We start from the raw sequence: 22,965 nt of genomic DNA on the forward strand, positions 1-22,965 counted from the left end.
CAATTTTTACTGAATTGCCCTAAAACCTAATAAAAAAAAAACTTTACGATGTGGGGCCCGGGGCCTGATTGAGGGTCCCTGAAATATTTGAACCTTAAGATACTCTATGCCTATGGTACATTCTGAGGCATTTCTGAATGAGTAAACTGAACGTTTATGTGAATATTTCTTAGATTTTGTCTTTTTTTTTTTTTTTGAGGCAATAAGGGGGCGTGCGCCCCCACGCCCCTGGATCAGCCTATGATCATGAACGTATACGTCAAACGACTGAAATAAACTGTTCTTTACTTTCCCCTCTTCGACTTATTTACAACTGAACGTCATCATGTTGGGTGAGCAGGAAGTATTCAGTGGCTTTACCCGCTGTATTTCTGTGTATAAATAGGGAATATCAAACGAAAGTAAACTAACATGAAACGATTAAATCATGCATTGGATTGCCAATACAGCGAATCTAGCACTTGAACATTTTTATGAGATATATATAAATCAAAGGCCATTTCTGTTAATAGATGTTTGCATGTCCCTGACGTTTTCACCTTATTTACAGTAAAGCATGAACGAAATATGAACACAATGTACTAACTTCTTTTACAACGCTTTCTTCGTGTTGCATTTAAATGTTCAAATAAAACTCTAGCATTCTTTAAAGTCTGACATCATTTGTATTCACCATATTCATTGCAACTGAATCGCGCTATTACCATCTGAAATGAGCTCAAGAGTTATTCTATCGATGTTCGTATTTTGCTGCGTGTCTCGTGTTTTATCGGCCCCAGCTTGGAAGAAAACGACAGAAACTTCATTTGAGGAACAAACAGGGCTGACCCCCAACGTAAGTTTATATCATGTTCATTATCTTTCAGGCATCATATCATAACAGTTATGATTATAGTTCTTATTCAAATATCGGTCAATATATGCATGCATAACTTGAATAAAAGTGTACCATTTTATGTCCTTTATAAGTATGACAAGTTTCGATAGTAAAATATGTAATTCGACCACAGAAATATACTTATAGCTTCATAAGAATTTGAGACATGAGGTGCCGGGATGAGGTGACGGTTTCCTAAATATTGGTAATTAAACAATTCCCGGGGAGTTTCAGCTCCCTGCCCCGTACGGTACCCCGCCTCTCGTACGTTCGGTATTCATGATTCACCGAATACAACCCTAAACTACACACTTAAAATTCCTACAGGCCAAGAGATGCGGCGTAGAAGACATGATGGATATCGACATGAGCGATCAGCTGCCAGGCGAAACCAAGGGCCTGGGAAGATTTACGCCAAAAGGTTTGAATAATTCTGTTTTTTATGTTGTTCTACAGATATAGGTTAGAAAAGTGGCATAGCTACTGGGATGCGTAGTTGGAGTGTTATGACAAGGCATTAATCTACCATTGTTACTTTCTACCCGGGTTTAGTAAAATTGGTACTAAGTACGCGAATTCCTGGAATGCTGTGAGCACGACAACCAAAAAACACCTTGTGTTATGGATGATATGAACTCTTGAAATACAAGAAGCCTGCATTTTTCTATAGCTCTCGTTCCACATCTTTTTCCTGTAACATAAAACAGCAATCATTATCATCGTTTATTTATTATCAAAACAAAGTGTCGATACGGGAAAATCTCATTTACATGTTTGCCTATATAGATTGGGGGTATCAAGGTATAATGGTTCATTCACTTGACTCAATCTGAGGTTGAGGGTTCGAATCCCAGCCCGGCACTAATGTCCTTTGGTAATATAATAATCCACATGTGTCACTCTTCACCAAGATATATATGCGTACATGGAAAGAGCTGAGTTATTAAATACTGGAATACCCGCAAGAAGAGCAATATTAATACTGATGTCTTACCTTTCTACATAACATCCATTTGTCATTATTATTATGAAACTGATACTGCATATGGACTATTTTTTAATATATTTTCAGCCCACTCTGATAGATGTATTCCAAAGACTAAACAAAATGATAAGAAAAGAAAACCACACAATCCATGGATAACGAAGGTAATATTTCGTTCAATTAAGAAACGAAATATATTGTACAAACGTAGTCTCCGTGATCCAAGTAACGAGAATAAATACGAATATAAATGTTATAGGAATAAATTAACATCAATAAATCTCGTAAAATGTACTATGTAAAAGAATTTGAAAATGCTAACGGCAATATGGCATCTACCTGGAAAGTCATAAAAGAAAGTCTTCGAAAGCAAAAGACCAAGTCAAAAATTAATATTAACAATGACGGTCAGACAATTTCAGACTCTAAAGACATACTGAGCAGATTGTTTTATTAAGTATTTCGTAAATGTAGGCCCTGTTCAGGCATCGAAAATAAATTCCAATGGTTCAGATAATTTACAATTCCTTTCAAATCCATGTGATAAATCGTTCTTCTTTATGCCTATGTGTTGAAATTTGAATATTGTCAACTCATTGAAAATAAGTTATTCTTGTAGTCATGATGAGATGAGTACGCACTTTTTATAACAAATAACAGGAAGTATTGTAACGCCTCTAGTACACATTTGTAATTTATCACTTACAACAGGAGTCTTTCTGGACTCACTGAAAATAGCAAAAGTAATTCCAATATACAAAAAAGACGACCCTTCTCTAGATTCAAATTACCGACCTGTTTCCAGCTTACCAAGTATTTTTAAAGTCTTAGAAAGATTGACTTATAATAGACTGTATGATTTTCTAACAAAAAATGAACTGTTGTATGAAAATCAGGATGGTTTTAGAAAAATTCATTCAACGGAGTTAGCATTGTTACAATTATTTGATAGAGTGTCAAATGCCTTAGCTGATCATAAGCATGTTATTGGAGTATTCATGGATCTGAGCAAGGCATTTGACGCTCTTGACCATACAATACTTATACGTAAATTTGAATACTACAGATTGAGGGGGTGTTGCTATACAATGGTTTAAAAAAATTATTTATCAAATAGAAAACAATATGTATGTTATGATTCAAATGAATCAGAATTAGTATCTATAACGTGTGGAGTGCCCCAAGCAGTGGCGGATCCAAGGAGGGAGGGGGCGGGCCGGCCCCCTGGGAAAAAAAACACGTGATTTTTAGCTTGTTTGGGGGGATGGGCCCCCCCCCCCTGGCGCTCAAGGGGGGGGGGGTGCAAATTTCCAAGGGCCAAAAAAAAATGTGCACTCTACCCCCCCCCCCCCCCCTATGGTCTACTACCTTCATACTTTTCCCCATTGCTTAATTTGAATAAAACCATCCACTCTTATCCTACAAGGCAAACTGAAAAATTCCATTTAAGAAATCCAAAAACCGCATTGGCTCTCAAATCCATTAGACACGCCGGCCCAGACACTTGGAACTCTCTGCCCATTGTAATAAGAAACCTTAGGACATTGTATTCTTTTAAAACTATGTTATTGTCTAAGTATTGATCCTGTCGTGTGCAATTGTACTGTATTCATGTTCGTTTGTACATTGACTGTATATTATACAATTATGTGTAATCGTCCATGACCTAGCATCGTTTAGTCATTCATGAATGAACCTGCATTCAATCAGCAGATGTATGAGATTTATTGTATTATTACCAACGCTCCTTCTCTCCCCTTTCCTTTTCTTCTCTGCAAGTCACTCTTTTTATTTGTATTTGTATTGTTGTATCTAAGTTGAGGGCTGCGGGCACGTCAAGCTACTTTGCTCATTTACGTAGCCCTCCTGCATCTAATGTATAATTATGTATTATTTGCTTAAATTCGTTTATTATCTGTATAAAATTATATACACTTAACATATTGTATCAAACCATATTATGTTCATGAAAATGTTTGATGAAAAAAAGATGCAGAAACCAATAAATCAAATCAAATCAATTCAAATCATTATTCTTCTTCTAATGGGGAGACATCAATTTTCTTTCAAATGGTTAGTCACTTACATATCCGTCAAGCAGTGACGCTCATGATGCTAAGCAAATAGACATTAGTACCCTCATTATAGCCGAGCCACCAAAGTAATTAGTGCTCAGGCATATCAGGTAAGCCTATTCATTTACACCTGCCGTGGAGAGTGGCAAACGTAGATTACCGTTTATGCCGGGCCGGGAGTTGAGCCTCGTACCTTGTGATCTACAGTCCAGTGTCTAATCCACTAGACCACAACACCTCTACTTTGTTATCTACATACAGGAGGAAGATGGACGAAGAACAACTTGACGTACCATATCAAGAGCTTCACTCCAGATCTTTCTCGCCTTCAAACCGAAGACGCTATCAGAAGAGCTTTCCAACTATGGGACGATGTGTCTCCGTTGTTGATTACCGAGTCATCAAACGCCACTGCCGACATCGTTATCGACTTCGTAACAAGATATGAGCACAATGATGCATACCCAATGGAGCTGAAACAGTTTGATGGACCAGGTAATTAGTCTCGAATGGAAGAAGATAAGGTTTACAAGATTGTCATGCAAGCGATTCCGATCTATATTGTATCCCTAACTATACTTATCCTATTATTATCCATGAATTAATGACATTTACTATTAAAAATTGTCGCGCTTTCGTGAAAGTTAAAATCATTCTTTATTTATATTATCATCATTATTAAAGAGTTACAAAATATCTGGTTTTAAGACAAAAGATAAATATCTAATCTTAAAAATTAAATCCTATAAAAGAAAATCAATGTTGTAATTTTTACAATAATTGATGATATTCCTCCTTTATTTCCTTCAACAGTAGCCATAGGGAATGAGTCATGCAGTGCACTACTTTCATTATGATAGCGAAAGGGCATTATATTATCTTCCCACTTAATTGACGGATGTCTCTCCATGTCCGTTTTCTCTTTTAATTACGACAGGCGGATATCTCGCGCACGCGTCTTACCCCCCGCATGGCATCGTTCACTTCGACGAAGACGAAACGTACACGGTCATGACACTGGATGGTGTCGACCTCGCCATCGTAGCCGCTCACGAGTTCGGCCACGTACTCGGACTGGGTCATTCCAGCAACTCCCATGCTGTTATGAGTCCTATTTACAACGGTTTTGTGGAGGACTTTAACCTGCACCAAGATGATATAGATGGCATTCAGTACCTGTATGGTAAGACAGTCATTTTGATGCACTTATCTCTGCCTCTGCATTGTATGTACCTCCTCCTCGTGAATAGATTACATCAATAAAAGAAAAAGAGGGAAGGGAGAGAGAGAGAGAGAGAGAGAGAGAGAGAAAGAGAGAGAGAGAGAGTGGGAGAGCGAAAGGGGAAGGGAGAGAGAGAGGGGAGAGAGAGGGGGGAGGGGAGAGAGGAGAGAGAAATGGGAAGGAGAGAGAAAGATGGAGAGAGAGAGAGAGAGAGAGAGAAAGAGATAGGGGAGGAGAGAAATGGTATTATGTTATGAACAAATGAAAATAGGTGCACAAATCATATAAATCAGATATTTGTGTACATCCATAGACAAATAGCATCTCTCTATCCCAGCAGTTTTTTTACGTATTTTAAAATATTTTATGTAATAATAATACGAAGAATATTGTAACAAACGATCGCTGTTTTCGTTGCTTCCTATGACTAGGTAATCCAGATGTTGATCTTACTTTGACTAAACTAGAAATTGGGACCAGTGATATTGAGAAACTACCTGCCTGTGACAGCCCATGGGATGCCGCTACATACTATGGTAAGATGAGGAATAGGTTTGATGTGAATTAATGTGATTCCCAACATAGAAATTTAAAGATAAACTTGAGTACTGGTAATGCGATTGCATTGTGAAATAAAAGGTGTGGAATGGATCAGAAAAGTTGATCATATAGCATGTAAGTAATGGTGTGTAATGCAAGGTTTTAGAGTCATTACAATCATCATAAGTTTGGCAGAGCCTTAGTAAAGTAACAATCACTTACACAGATAGATGTATATGGGACAACACACATGGTGTCAGGGCTAGTACTACCCTGATTTCCTTATCTTTCTATGATCATTACTCAGCCAGTATACATTTTCTTCCAAAATTGTTTGGCACATGACATTTATTTGTAATCTTGAACATTCAGTGTTAGTTTCGTTAGATTCTGTGAGAATTCATTTTCTTTTTTTACCAGAACTCAAGTTTATATTTAAGGTGCCTCGGTATAGTGGATCATTCACTTGACACTCAATCTAAGGGTGGAGGGTTCGAATCCCAGCCCAGCTTTAATATTATTTTGCAAGACATAAGTACACATTTGCCACTCTCTAACCAGATGATAAATGGGTACCTGTACAACCTGTTAATTATTATCTCCGAGAAGATACGAAAACGCTCTGAACATCAACTCTTCACTACAGTAGCATCTGTTGGTATATATATATATATATTTGTTATTCTTGCTTTTTCTTATATACGTACACACTGCAAATAATATTTCAAAGTGCATGTTGAGTTCCGGGACATGTGAAAAATACGTTCTGAGCTTTTGAATTCTTTTTTGAAGAATATCCTAGAAAAAATGTCCCTGAAAAAAGTTGCTCCTCAAATGCCCACACATATTATATTATGACAATAAATAGGTGAAGCATTCGAACGAAAGTTTCGTGCCACATTTGTGTATGTAGTCCCATATTTTTTGTGCACTCTACATTTAACTGTCAGCAAAACTTATCTAATTTCTTTCCATTTTGATGATTCCAAAACCTCATATTATACACACGCAAAGTGCATGACGTTTTATATTCCAATCTCCGTTACCCCTTTTTCATTATACTGTAGCTCCAGACGATGTCGTGTACGCATTCAAAGGGCATTTCGTCTGGGCGATCAACGATCAGGGAGTCGTGGAAGGGTACCCGACCAAGACTAACAATGTTTTTAGTGGGGCGCCCTCAAACGTGCACTCCGTTGTTTCTGCTGGGAGCAGGACATACATGTTCAAAGGTGATTACAGATGAAAAACAATATATTTTGGAATTATTAATCACAGAAATGTTTTTATCATATGGCAGTCCATATAATATTTCTTTTTTTCAAGTGTCATGGTAAAGTGGTTCGTTTACTTGACTCTCAATCCAAGGGTTGAGGGTTCGAATCCAAGCCCAATCCAAGTTTTTCGACTCTAGTTTGCTCAGCATTTTTTAAATCTGTAAAATGGCACTTAGATTGAATACTCCCCGGGGAGGGGAGAAAGTGCACAGAGTGTGTGCGAGCAGTCCTGAATATAATGGTAATATTCTGTAAAGGGTTAGAGACACCTTCGATGTATTAAGCGCTATGAACTCAGATTATTATTCGTATTACCAAGCAATAAAAGACAGGCTTATTAACGTTATAAGATGTCGTAAATGTTGATACATCATGTATGTATTCGTCACTAGTACTAGCGAAATGGCAAACTATTTCTGATTCCGTCTCATCGCCCTGCCTTCTTAGTCTGTGAAGTTCGGTACAGAATGTTTGCATTCTTTACTAGCTCTACAAAATTCCAACTTATTTCCTGTTTCGTAACATTTCCTTAGGTAACAACATTTGGCGATTCTTTGGGAAGCAGCTGGAGCCAGGTTTCCCCCGTCCCAGGAAAAACAGTTTTCCCCACTCGACCGATGCTGCTCTGATCGATGACGGCAAGATATACATCCTCAAAGGTGGTCGCTACTATGAGTTCTTCGAGAATGATCTGAACATCGGATGGTCTAAGAAGATTCGCCATCACTGGAGGGGGGTACCGGCAAACATAGATGCTGCTTTGCAAGGGCGGAACGGCACCACGTACTTCTTTAAGAATGACAATTATTGGAGATTTGAAGATAGCAAGATGGTGGGTGCTTATCGGAAATCCCGCTCTAAAGATTGGATAGGATGCGGATCTTTCTGAGAAGAATATAGTGCTGGCGAGTACTAAAACCAGTCGGACATTTGGACTCTCTGAGATACATTTGTAAATACCTGAAAACCAGTAGAGACTTATTTATTTAAGTTCAACAAAATCCTCCTGCCTACTAGATGCTAGCGATGCAGATTTATCTATAAACCAGACATAAACATTTGAGACTTTGATAACAAAATGACTTTATTGAATTATATATTAATATTTTTTGAATTCATACCAAGTGTATTCGAGCGTTCGACGTGGTTTCATATCAGACTAAATTCTTCATACCACATTGAAATACGACACACACACACCCGGATCAAGAGCAATCCACATAGTCAGGTTTTCATATGGGCGTATGGCAAGCCGTTTTGACATATCAAGAATTTTAGTGTCTGATAACACGAAATAGAAATAAAGGTTAAGACGGCTTGTCATATGGGTGAGGGAGAAGAGACCAAGCACAGAGAGTTATACCTGGGTCCCGTTTCACAAAGCCTTTTTTCAATGATAAATGACAAAAATCAGTGACAAATCTGCTGCCATAACCAATCAGAAGCAAGGATTTCAGTAGCTTATAACAAAAACTCTCATTTGTCACTGATGACAAGTTTTGTGAAACGCTCCCCGGCCCTGGGCTCCTATTTTATTCATTCACGAAGACAACACCTTGTATTTATCAAAGGACATAATCATACAATGCAATTATAACTCCCAGCCTCTTGATTGAAACTAAATATCATGTAATATACTTCCTATTTATGTATCTAAATCATGACGAAACTTTTTTTATTTTAGAAATGTGTGCTTCTTTTCATAATCTATTTATATCGCAGTTTCAGCGAAGATATGCTTACCTATTTATTGGTGATTGCTATTTAAGGCGTAGTATCAGCTACATGCACATATTAAATTATTGGAGTATTTATTATAACGTATTATTTATTTTAGCAGTTTATTTGTATCAGTACTAAAATTTTATTTGACTTTGCATTCATTCGTTTTGAAGAATGGACAAAGTGGTACATATGGGAGTAGCCTAGTAGTATTAATAGTAGTAGTAGTAGCAGTAGTAGTAGTAGTAGTAGTAGTAGTAGTAGTAGCAGTAGTAGTACCAATAGTAATGGTAATAGGAGTAGCAGAAGTAGTAGTAGTAGTAATAGTAGTAGTAGTAGTGGTAGTAGTATTAGTAGTAGTTGTAATAGTAGTAGTAGTAGTAGTAGTAGTAGTATAGTAGTAGTAGTAGTAGTAGTAGTAGTATAGTAGTAGTAGTAGTAGTAGTAGTAGTAGTATAGTATCAGTAGTACAGATATTTACTTCTGTTTCTTTTTTAGATTACTTAGAAATAAATAACATATTGCAAGAAATATCAATATTAGAAGTACAAGTTATTGTGAAATAAGGCCTATATTGTTATTGCATTCATATTAAATATTCTAATAATTTTAATTCAGGTGATGCCACATTTTTTGTCGAACTGACACACTGAGTATTTTTGGTGATAGTTTGATAATGATGATTATGGTGGTGGTGATGGTGATGATGACGAAGACGACGACAACGATGATGATGATGATAATGATGGTGGTGATAGTGATGATGATGATGATGACGTAGTCACTTGTAGAATGTTTGTTTCGTTGTTTTCTTGTTGTTTTATTGTTATTTCTGAAGATGATGGTGATTACATTACTGGCATTGGTCTCTCAAGGGACGTACAAATCATGGTCACAAATCTACAGAATTTACCTTTCTTAAATAATTCATTATCGAAGGAAAAAACATTATCTAAAGATCGTAACGGTGAGGGCAACCAATGGCATGAATGGCCTCCTATAGTTAAGTCCAACTAAATGTCGATCTTAGTCTTTGTGAAATACCCCCTGGTGTAATACGCTTACCATTACTCAGAGCTCAGTGAATAAATGTAAGTCCTTTGTTGTGCGAGCGGCGAGTTTTTTTGCGGCGGGTCACCGCGCCGTGTCTGAACGAATCTTCAACATTAAAGGCCCACTGCACTGCTTGTAGCTTCATTGCGCCCTCTATATAGCATACAATGCCTAATCGGTGACCATTTTCTTATGTTATTTGAGAGCTGATTTGATGAGATAACCACCTGTCCAATAATAACAATACATGGGCCGGTTGGTTGTGCGTATTATAACCGAGACGAAAAAGCCAACATCGGGATTGGCTGGAATAAAACGTATTAGGCGCTATTTCGTTTTTTCAACGGCTAGTTCAAATTATCTAATATTTGTGGTGGTACACAAATATTAAAAATGGTTATATTTATTGATATTTCAGCCGTCTCTGAACCGATTTTGATCAAACAAAGATGATTTTGATATCTAAATTATATGTTTTGTCAAATTTGACACTCAGTTTTTAATTTTCTCACAAAAAAGATATTTTGTGTAGCGCCCTCTGCAACATAACTCAACTATCCTTTTAAATGCCCTCAAATTCGAAATATGACAAGAAATAGCTGAAGAGTTTGGACCATGACCATGTGTGTGCTTGTCCATTATACACATTCATGTTTGTATAAATGGCAATATACATTGATGTATGTATCTATATCTTTTAGAAATATTGAGTCCAATTCTTATCATTTTCAAGATAACAAAAAACTTCACAGTATATATCAATAAAACCCTTTTCAGTTGCTTCTAGATTTTCACAATGTAATCACTTGACCTGACCTCATTCCTTTTAGCGATTTACCCCTAAGATGAAAGAATGATAAAGTAGGTCGTGCGTTGACCCTTACTTGATGAGTATATTTGACCCTTTTATGCTGCTGTATTCACGATGATTAATTAATGCAAAACACTAAAAACGCTTGACAATGGGCTTCTTGAGTGGATATCTTACAGGCAGGGGCTGCGATTTCACTTGAGGGAAAGGACTTAAATTAGAGGAAGCTAAAGCGAGCGAGCGGAGAAGGGTATGTGAATGTATATCCCCCCGACCTCCCATATGAATATTTTGCACCTTGCAGTATAAAACTTTGCCCTTGGTAAGCTAATATTATTATTTGGGGGCGTTTAGGCACAGAGTGAATAATAATGTTTGCATTCCGTAGTTGGGCATGTGTTTTAATGTGTTAATCGTAATATCTATACTTGTCTTTTTTTTAATTTAGTTCGACGAGTGTCACAAGATTAATATATTGTTTCAATAGTGAAACTTTGCGTGAAGAAGCACATCAGAGCGCGTTATATAGCACTTACTTTTACTTGCTATGCATTTTTTTTTTTGGGGGGGGGGGGGTAGGGGAGGGGTGGGATGCACTTTCCTGGTGGAGTATCTCCCCCCCCCCCTGCCCCCCCCCCCCCACCTCACCCCCTGTTTAGAGAGTATAGCATGATTATGGGTTGATGGTCTATACAACTTTGTATATAAACCCAGTTTGATCAACCAAGTAGTAATTCCAAGGATTTCATGCGCCGTTTTGACGTCGTAAAATAAAAATAAAAGGGTTTGGTTAATATTTCATAAGTGATATTCTGTATGTGAAAGCTGTAAGGAGTGTTACCAGTTGTAAAGTCAGTGATATGAAATCCATCTACTATGATAGATTCATCTCAGATTAGTGACTTAGTCTGAAGGAGCATGCGAAAGGAGAACAATTATTTGAAATAGTTTAATTCTTAAATCTGCTGAAAGTGGTTTCCTTGTGGCAGCCTTCTTTAACCATTCATATCTACAGTTCATGTGATTTAACTTGTCACAAACATTATCACCATCATCGTCACCTTATCATCGTCATCATCACCGTCGTCGTTGTTGTCATTACCACCATCCTTCTACTCCTCCTCCTCCTCCTCCTCCTTATCTTCACCATTATCATTATCGTTGTTGTCGTCATCATCATAAACATCATCAAAGACATCAACAACACGACATCGTCATCGTCATTGCAATCATATTATATGTACTCGTCTCCGTTGCTTACTTGCAAATATGTCTTTAAAAAGGGTAAGTTACTCATCTCTAAGACGACATCAAAGACAACAAATTAATTTAAAATATGCCCAAACGTACGTTTGTTGTTGTGGTGGTGGTGGTGGTGGTGGTGGTGGTGGTGGTGGGGTGGTAATTGTGGCTCTATGAATGTTTTCGGACTGCTTTTAGTCTGTTTGTTGGTACTGTTTTTTTGTCATAATAAATAAAAATTGAATTGAAATTTACATCAAGCCGCGAAATGAAGCTTTGAATTCATTTACTTGAGAACACTTGTTATTGGTCAAACAAAAATTGTTTACTGTACACTGGCATCAATATCAATTAAATAATTATGCCTTATTGACATTTGTCGTTCGTAGTTCTTTTAACGATCCAATTTCGAAGTCTGTAGAACCAAGGTAAACAATACATTTGCCTAATCCTCTTGACCACTGATCTGCAGGGATTTTCCCTACAGATCAGTGCGCTCGACTGGATGTCATTGTAGCCTTGTATTGAAGGACGAATCGTATAGGTTCCTCCATCAGACGTAGAACATGAGGAAGCGAGAAAAATCATTCTTTACATTAATGTTTATTGTTTATTCTATTTAATCATTCTTGCTTCCAGTTTCTCCTTTGCCAGCTGGGATTATTACTCCTTCGTTCGTCCCATACACGTAAGAGCAATTTATTTCACCAAAATATGAAGAAAAAATATATGATAGGCATAATACTTTTTTTTTTAAAGAGGTATAACCGGAGTGTTGGCTCAGTTAGTAGAGCGTCCGCCTCACAACCGGGAGGTCGTGGGTTCGAACCCCGGCCGCGTCATACCAAAAGACGTTAAAAGATGGGAGTTGTTGCTACCTTGTTTGGCGTTCAACAATAAGGGATAGAGCAACGTCGATCTGGCGCTGCTCAGTGGCCGCCGGGCTCACGATCAATTGGGCAAAAAGAATTTCCGTTTCGGTTTAATAAAATTTGGAGTGGACTATTAGGCTATTAGGCTATTATTATTATTATTATTATTATTATTATTATTATATTATTATTATTATTATTAAAACGTGCCCATATATGCCCATCACTGTTAAAATCATTTTTGACATTATTGGAATAAAAAAATGTTCAAATTAAAAGATACAATTTCATGCACATCTATAATCTTGCTTTATTGTCTAAATTGTAATGGTTGTGGAAAACAATAAATCAGAAAAACAGGAGATATTTCAAGTAATAGAATGATAATCCATCATCAATGCATAGGCCTACAGAGATAAACTAATCTGCGCATCTTCTTTCGGCAAGGCGTCGTTTTTCACGTGTGATTATCAAACCGCATTAACGTTGACATCCTACTGAGTACCGTATTAACACCTGGGTAGAGAGTGGCAAATACAGATTAATGTCTTGCCATAGAACATTATTGCCGTGGCGGAACTGGAACCGTGAACTATTTGAGCCACAGTCCGATGTCGTATCCACTTGCCTCGACCACGTCACCTCTAATCTATAACTCTATTCAAGTATTTGATGTCTAATAGGACGGCTTGTAAAATGTGTTGAGAGCCAGAAGAGCGTTAAAGAGAAGGTTCAGTTCTGAGACAGGTGAAAAATAATTTGTAAGCGTTATCATTGATATTGTGCAAGTGTGGAAGACCATCAGATTAAAAAATGCTCCCTGAAAAGCATGTTTCTTCAAACGCCTTCATATTATAAAAATGGCATATACCAGCATAAAAATCGGGACGGATTTTTATGCAGTCCCATATAGTGTAGTCCCATATATTTCTGTGTACAGTGCTTGTAACATTACCTACACTGGGCCTAATTTCTTATCATTTTGATGATTCCAGAACCTCGCAGTACACACCAATACTTCTTTGCTAAATAATCAACCTTTTCTGACTGATTCCACACCCTTTTTTACAATGCAATTGCATGACCAGAACTCAACTTTATTTGTAACGCTTTGTAAAAGTTTTTTTAACGTTCTCTCATAGAAGATCCATGATAGTAATTAGAATTATAAAAGGTTCAAGCCAGCAAGTCAATCGATTTTTTAAAAATAATTCCGGCATGCTTGTTTTCAGGAGCCAACGGCATGTGCTCCGACCAGCTTTGTGCCAAAATTCAAGGAACTAAAGTCTCTTTCAGTCCAGCTCCTAGACCTGGAACCAGCATCCTCCCTGGTCACATTTGGTACTCACGTTGCGTTCGACCAGGTAACAATTATATCAACAGAAAAAACTTTATTTTATGACTACACCCCCCCCCCCCCCCCACCCTCTCTTGAAAAACATATAGCACTTAGATGAAGTTACACGCTAGGCGTTTTATGTCGTTCGTATTTCGAAATCGTTTGCGTGTCACTTTCGTAAATACATTAAATTCATTAAAATAACATTGGTTTTGGATATCCCTGAAGCTTTTTATAAATGTATTAATTGGCATCACATTATCTTAAAAGAGAAATGCACAGACAGATAATGATAATAATAATAATAATTATAATAACCATCACATTTGTAAAGCACTTACCCGCTTCCTGGGGAATATTCCGATATAAGTGCACACATGTCAATGCAACCACATTAATGTTGGCATCCTATACTGTTTTCACACTGGCAATATTTTGCTTAACCCCGTACTATAGGTGAGGTTAAGGGGGAGGGGGTCTTAGCCCCACCTATAGTACGGGGTTAAGCCTATTCCACTTTCTGTTCAGACTGGCTTTTACCAAAGTGGGCTAAAGTTGGCTAACCCTACCTATAGTATGGGGTTAACTAACCCTGCAAAATAGCAGGGCTAACCACGCAATTGCGGTGCCAAGCAAATGAATGAGAACAGAAACGAAAAATAGTCCGGTACTACGCAATGGAGCGTATCGCAGCTGGCCAGATGCGAAGTATGTCCAATCATAACATTCACGATATCCGGGGTTAACGAATTGCAGTGAGAACAGCGTGAATTTTCTTAATCCGGAATAGGCGCTAGTACGGGACTAAAAACAGCGTGTGTGAAAAGCCAAACAAAATAGTCCGGGGTTAAGTATAGTACGGGGCAGTACGGGGTTAAGCAAAACCAGTGTGAAAAGAGTACTAGTGGGTACCCATTTACCACCTGGATGGAGAGTGGCAATTGTAGATTAATGTCTTGGCAAAGGGCATTAGTGCCGTGGCAGGACTTGAATCGTGATCTATGTAATCCAAAGTCCGCCGACGTTTCCACTAGACCATCATGACACCTCTAGATAGACAAGTAAATAGACATTGAGTGAGGAAAGTAGATAGATAGGTAGATATATAAATATATAATGTATATATATATATATATATATATATATATATATATATATATTAATACCAAGGTGTGATATCGAGATGTTCTTCATTCTGGTAATTATGTTACCTTTTTCTCCATTACTCTGTAGCCACTGGAACATACATCTTCTCCGCCTCAGAGGATTCCATTTACACCAGCAAACTTAAACCCAGAGAGACTCTCTTAACCACTTACTATAAGCGTATATTAGGGTTAGACAAAGGTGAGACTTCTGATATCTCTGTTGATGCATTGGAAAGGAGAGTATACTGGACGGAGCCGTCTCGATACAGGATTATGAGAAGTGATATTGATGACGTCATACCGATGGAAATCGTCATAACATCTGAAAGTAAGCTTTTATATCAGCGATATTTGTATGCGGAAAGGGAACAACTTATTCGATAAATGTAAATGACGATGATGATTATGCTGATGACGATAATAATGATGATGAAGGACAACAAGTAAAAATTAATTAGTGGGTGTTTTTTTTTTACCTGACAGCTAAGAAAGCAATAAATCCTTGTGATTAAGCAACCAGAAGACCGACGGTTTTAGGTCATCTCCGACGGACCTGGTAATGAGGTTTAATGCCTTACCAAAGGGCACTAGCGCATCGCCTTGGTTTCGAACCCGGGTCACCGGATTACGAGACCACTGCTCTACCGACTGAGCGATCGTGCCTCCTTAAAAAGAGAAAAAGATGAAAGAAGAAGAAGAAGAAAAAGAAGAAGAAGAAGAATGAGAAGAAGAAGAAGAAGAAGAAGAAGAAGAAGAAGGAGAAGAAGAAGAAGGAGAAGAAGAGAAGAGAAGAAGAAAAAGAAGAAGAAGACGAAGACGAAGGAGAACAAGAATGAAAGAAGAAGGGAAGAATTGAAATAAGAACATGAAGATGATATTTTTTAATGAAGGATGGGTGCGGGAGGTGGTGTGGGGGGGGGGGAGGGGCGAGGGCGGGCTCAAGCCCACACCTACCAAAATAAAGAAGAAAAAACGACCACTTTTTGTATTTCCCTTGGGTAGACAGGTTTGACTATAAATTATTTAGTACCGTTTCTGAATTTGTTCTGTTTTTCTGGTGTCTTACTTGTTGGTGTGACCGAAATGAGGATGTTTTATACTTTCCTCGATGTTATTCTCTCTCTCTCTCTCTCTCGTGCGCGCTTCTCCTCTCTCTCTATCTCTCTTTTTTTTTTACTTATCCCCATATCTTCCTTACCTTATAGGAGCACTCTTTATTCATGTGCTTGAAGAAACTCGCGAGATATTTTGGCTCTCGGATGGTGGAACCACAAAGCACCTCAAGAAAGCCTATCTGGATGGAAGCTCGCCCTCTACGCTCGTCACCGACCCAAATAATAGTTGGATATCATTTGCTATGGATAGTCGTGATCAGTAAGGAACTGAATTGTCATTATTTACCTAGATGTGGCTTTAAGGGGGAGGGGTGAACGAGGCCATTTTAACCCAATCATTGACAAATGAAAACGAAATCAAATGAAGAATAGGAATAAAGAGAGAGAGAGAGAGAGAGATAGAGGGGGAGGGTGGGAGGGAGGGAGGGAGAGAGAGAGAGAGAGAGAGAGAGGGAGGAAGGAAGAGGTAGAAAAGAAAGCATGATTGTATTTCACAGCAATTTAAGTTAAGATCTTGCCCCCCCCCCCGCCCTTTGGGATGTTAAATGTCCCAAGCCACACGCCCTGACTATCCATTTGATATTCGGCAATACAAATACGCTACACTCTTCTACTTTATGAATTAATTTACCATAATGAGAAGGAAGTGGCCAGCCTAGACAAATAAGACGAAATTTTCATCTCATAACTCTCTTTTCATTCCCTTAACAGAATAGTTTATCTTGGAGGATTGGACAAGATTATTCGATTCAACGTCAGCGGGGAGATTGTTCAGTCTAGCATCTATGCTGAAGACACTAAACTCCTACATTTTGATAAACATGGCACGTCACATTCTTTTCATCAAAGTCTAGACACAAGTGTTTTCACTTTAAAGTTTAGTATACGATTTAGTGTAAATTGGCGATTTAAGAATGGGATTCATATTAATACAGAAGATACATTTAGTTTACTTTTATTTATTTATTTATTTATTTATTTATTTCTGATCTTTTGACACTTTGGCTTAATAGTGAAATTATTCACAGAAGTATTACAAAGCGTAGCCAACTGAGTCTGGGAAAATATTTGTATCTGCTGTGACTAATTGGTTTATAACAAGATATTCATTTTTCATTATCAATTTACTCAACAAAATAAACTGTGAAGGGCTAACAGATTTGCCAGTATTATAACCTTTGTACTGGAAAATTCAGATGCATGTTTTGATGACAAAATCTGACATCTTTCTTCATTTCGTTCTTTCTTTCTTTTGTTGTTGTTGTTGTGTAAACACAGAGCGTCGTCTTTACTGGTTGAACAGTGTAAACCAATCAATTGAGTACTGGGACTTAGACAACTCGAAGAGGTTTGAAATCTCATTCGTGGGGGTTGTAGATGGATTAATGCCAATAGTCTGCTTTAGCATCCATGGTTCTACTCTCTACATCGTGGCCAGGAGTGGAAACCCTTATTTCATTGTTTCGGCTAATCTCAAAACCTTGAAAATATCAGAGAAAAAGATTTATTCTTTGAAGATGGAAACCGGCTTCGGCAATAAAGCGTCAGCAGTATTGTCTTTCATCTTCATAAGTGAACTGAATTAAAAATGATATGATTTTTTAAATCTCTGCGTCGAACCACCCGATTTCATTCATTTTATATAACAATTGTTATAACAGTTTCTGTTGTAATGTCATAACTATTACATTTGTTTATATTTTTAGCCTTCCAAATATCAGTTTTCAGTTTGTTTATTCGTTCATCTTGATGTATTACACATTGTATGTTAATGTATTAAATGTTTAATGAAAACAATCTGTTTTTTTAAATAACTCGGACGGAGTTAAGCCCTCATTTCTCTCGTTTAAATCTGTGGTAAAACAGAGAAAATTATATTTTACGTTTCAATCACCATATTATTAGTGGCTGATATTTACGCTGTTTATCAAGAATAATTATGCCGATAAAAGTGGACCAATTCATCTGATTTCCTCAAAGAAATTTTTTATTCGTACATCAAGACTGAATTGGTAAAATTCGCCACTGTATTCCATAACAGATTTTCTTGTCAATTAGACGAGTAAGATTAGAAGTCATAAAGTATTATTGACGTAATAGGTTGTAACACACTAAGACAGGTACTTAGTATTGGTTAACTTGGCTCTCTTCTATTCTCGCAAAAGTCTCGTAAAATGCACCGTGTAGCGGTTTGACTGTTTTATTGCCTATAAAAAGCCACTTTGTGTTGGGTTTTGTCCTAAAGACCTAGTTAAATTATTATTAATATATCAACGAGACTGCCTGGTAACGTGTCAGCGTTAATTCAAGGCTTTATAAACAAAAGAAAACGTGATTCGAATCTATCAAAAATTGATTTTTATAAGAGAAGATTTATTGAAGCAGTTTTCTGTAAAGTAAAAAAGATATTCTGAAGTAGTATGACCAATGGGATAATTTAGAATAATTTTCTAAATCAAGTGACAAGCTAGGATTCCCCTGTTGCTTGCCTTCTCTACGCATTCTTTGATCACAATTCATGTTTCACCCTAAACATAGATCTAATGACTATGTGTATACTATTGTAATGTTTATTATCATCATCACCATCATCATCATCATCAGACCGATATCTGCATATACTTTGTTATATTTAAGGGATCCGGCAACTTTGTATCAGATTCTGAAACAAAATCCTGGATTTAGCTCATGTTGCAATTGTAATTATAAACCTTTAGGTCAGTCAAGAACTCCATGACTTTACAAGCCGATCGCCTGTCTGATTATCAAGATATTTATAATTGGAATTACAAATTTTGAAAACTGTTTGTCAAACGGTTTTCATAACACTACAGTCTATTGGGGAAAAGGAGTATGGTAAAACCGGTCATTCAAAGATTTTTATCTTTTTTGAGGCACTTCTTGATCATTTGAAGCGCAATTTCTGTCAGGGCTTCAATATTTCACCATAACACAGACACTGATAACACATAGGGCCATCCTTCTCAGATTTAACATTGTTAAACGATGCTTTTAAAGACACTATGGCCCTTTTGTAGCCAACATTAAATTCTGCAGAATTTTGAAGGAATTTTGAATATGTCATATATGTCCTACATGTATCTGTGAAATTTAAACGTTAGCAGTGTCCTAATATTCTAAGCAAGCAAGCAAGGATACCCGTTTACTTTCTAGACTTCCCTGTCAGACACTATGGAGTGACTGACTGACATTCTTTTCTTTGGTAATAACATACACAAAATGAGCTGTAACGGGTACACGAGCATGACAATAACCCACTACTTGTAAGGGCCAAAATATTAACTGATTGAATCCTTGTGCAGCACAAAATGTACGACCATCCGGTATAAGGGTTTGAAAATAAGACTGTTACTTAGGTGATTGCAATCACTTATAATAATAATAATAATTATATTTATATAACGCCTTTTCCAAAGGGTACAAGGATATAAGGATACTTATGTTGATTCGACAACTAATGGTCGTTATTTTCCCACAAAAAGCCATTTTCAAACCCTTTCGTTTTGAGGGCAGTTCTAAATTAGTATTGTCTTTCAAATGCCGTTGGAATTTACCCTTTTCATTATTTTGACCTGCAAATGGGACCTTTAAAAAAGGTTAAGCTTATTGTTGTTTACATATCAATTCACATAGAATTAGTTTCATTTCATTCATATCCTGAATCTAAGATAACCTTTCTGGAGAAAAAAAATCGGAGCTCCAAGTTGTGATGCATCAAGGCAAAGGATGGATCAGTACTGGTTGAAAAGGATGAGATACTGAACAGATGGACTGAGTACATTGGCGAGTTTTTTTTTTTTTGATGATGTAAGAAAAGAACGTCCACATTGTTAGGATCTAAAGGGCCTAGGATTCTGCTCTCAAAAGTGAGGTCAACGATCAGTAAGATGAAGAGGAACAAAGCTGCTGGTCCAGATGGAGTAGTGATGGAGATGGTCGACGCATTGGAGAACTATGGTGTCACGAAACTAACTGAAGTTATCAATAACATCTATGATGACGGAACGTCTCCTGGGGCGGTATTCTGAACATTGTTGTAAGTTTTGTGTTATCTTTTGTTGTATCTTCAAGAGATAACACAGCGCTAATATTGTTGTAAGTTGGTATTCTGAACATTGTTTTATCCCTGTGTTATCTCTTGAAGGACCGCCTCTATCTTATCTTTGATCATTGATGACACGCCCATTTTTATGGACCCTACCAATCAAAATCTATTTTATATAAGCATGATAAGTAGGTCAACCAATAGGAATACTTTATGCCATATCTGAAGATGCGCCTAGCGCATATTAATCTTGGGCGTAATTAGTTATTTGAGCACTTATTACGCGCGTCATCATTATGCGCTGTTGAATGTGGATCATGAAGACAAATCACGCTTTCACTATATTGGTTAAGATGAGAGCATTAAAATAGTCCTATTCTAGCATGTAATATCTTAGAAAGTTCTCATCTGTGATGTTTCCGGTCAACACACAATCTTCTTCTAACTCGTCTATTGGCACGAAGTTGGTTCTGGGCAAAAAATATTGCCGCCATTATATCACCACGAAAGATACAGCAACCCCCTACCTGTTGTAAATATTGTTGTAAATACCATGCAAGATAAGATAAGATAAAAGATACAACAACTTTCAGAATACCAATTATCTCGACATATTATCTCCCGTGCGCATATGCAAATTAGAATTAAATGCCACTTTATTAATAATACGCACAATTACAAGCGCACCAAAGTATGAGCGCAGGCGCGGCCAATAAGATGAGAGAAAAGATACAACAAAAGATAACACAAAAGTTACAACAGTGTTCAGAATACCAACTTTATCTTATCTCCAAAGATACAACAATATTAGAGATAACACAGGGTTCAGAATACCGCCCCAGATGACCTATTACACTTCCCAAGAGACCTGGAGCAGTGGAATGCGGGCAACATATAGAATCGTCAGCCTCTTAAGTCATATCACAAAGACCGTCTTGCGAGTTCTATTTCAAAGAGTTATGCATAGGTCACATTTGCCGCGGGGGCCGTGCGGTCCAAAATATCTACGGCCAATAGCAATTATAGGACCGCCGCAGCATTCCCACGGTCACATCCGGTAGCGGTCACATTATGTTAGGTAGCCGCACGGCGTATTTTGAATTTGTGGAGAGACAAAATCTGCGAATGCCGTACGGCCTTTGAAGGGATGACACACGGATGCCTTAGTAGATCCATGGGGCGTCCCTGCGGCGGCCATAGCTCTTTGACAAATACTACGGCAGACGCAAGGTAGCCGCCAGATGCCCGCAAGGCGTCCGAAGGGGGCCCAAACGGCGACCGTGCGGCCTAACTGATGCTACCACTTCACCCCTGGAGTATATAAAAGGTAAGGCTACCGTACGCCCCACGTACGGTAGCAATGAAACCGATCTACGGCATGGCTACGGCGTGTCTAATCGCTACCGCAAAAGTAGAAATGAAAACAGATAGAACTCCGCGTTATAAACCGTACGGCCTGTAAATATAGGGATACACCCTAGGCTGACCCTGAGGCCACCGCAGATCTTCTGCGGCCGCCGCAAGTATCTCTCGATTTCGAGGGCGTACGGCCGCCGTATCCTAGTCGTAGAGCAAATGTGACCTAGGCATAAGGAATGACCTAACTCCAGAAATCAGTAATGTGTAGTTCGGTTTTGTCAAGGATGCTGAAACTAGAAATGCTGTTTTTGTTCTGCGGTCTATAGCAGAAAGAGCCGTAGAAATGCATACAGACGTCTTTCTGTTTCATCGATTATACGAAAGCCTTTAATGAAGTGAGACACAATCAGTTATTTGAAGACTTAACCAAGATCGGACAAAGGACGTAAAGTTATTGCAAAATCTGTATTCGGAGCAAACAGCAGGTGTTAGAGTGAAAACAGAATCGAGTGACTACATCAAAATTAAGAGGGGTCCGGCAAGGATGTGTCATGTCTCCAGATCTCTTAAATTATTACAGCGAGTGGATACTTAAAAATGTAGAACAGGAAAGAGGATTGAAGGTAGGATGACATATATAATATCACAAACATACGGTATTCAGATGATACGATATTAATCGCAGATTCCGAGAAGGACCTGCAACCACGTTTGGATATTATCGTCAGAGAAAGTAACAAGAGAGGATTATCACTAAATTACAAGAAAACGGAATGCATGGTCATTTCAAAGAAGGGAGGAATACCATGCTCTCTGAAGATCTACAACAATCAAATGAAGCAAACCACCTCTGTTAATTACCTCGGTACTACAATCAGGCGCGCGGATCCATCCGGCGTCAGGGGAAGGGGCCAAAGAGGGGCCCAATTCGTGAGAAAATATTTGTGTTGTTGTTGGGGGATAAACATAAGCATTTGAATTAATCTACATCTATTCATGAATGCTTGTATAGAACATTCAGTCTTAAAGTGACTAGGTAACATTGTTGAAGGTTGATGAAAAAAAATTGCTTAATTTTTGTATAAAATGTTACTTACTATATTCCTTCTACTATACTAAACCTCTGACATGCGAAAAATCCTGAACAAATTCTCAAACCACAAAGATATCTATGGTTTTCTTTGAAGGCGTCGATGTGAGGCACCCTCTAACAGTGATTAACAGTAAATTCTCCCAACCATTTTTGAATTTTCCCAACCGTT

The 22,965-nt window shown here is 37.8% G+C and overlaps 1 protein-coding gene across 1 annotated transcript; it reads left to right on the forward strand.

Annotated features, from left to right (window-relative positions):
- The first annotated feature begins 325 nt into the window (after positions 1-325).
- Positions 326-8,420, forward strand: LOC583211 (stromelysin-3-like). Its single transcript, XM_030991308.1, has 8 exons — positions 326-332; positions 780-835; positions 1,205-1,298; positions 4,199-4,432; positions 4,875-5,120; positions 5,591-5,695; positions 6,767-6,931; positions 7,510-8,420. Exons 1-8 carry the CDS (start codon positions 326-328, stop codon positions 7,863-7,865), a joined length of 1,263 nt encoding a protein of 420 aa, XP_030847168.1. The 3' UTR covers positions 7,866-8,420.
- The last annotated feature ends 14,545 nt before the right edge of the window (positions 8,421-22,965 follow it).

This window comes from Strongylocentrotus purpuratus, unplaced genomic scaffold, assembly GCF_000002235.5.
Source record: "Strongylocentrotus purpuratus isolate Spur 01 unplaced genomic scaffold, Spur_5.0 spur5_scaffold_2, whole genome shotgun sequence".
Lineage (NCBI taxonomy): Eukaryota > Metazoa > Echinodermata > Echinoidea > Camarodonta > Strongylocentrotidae > Strongylocentrotus > Strongylocentrotus purpuratus.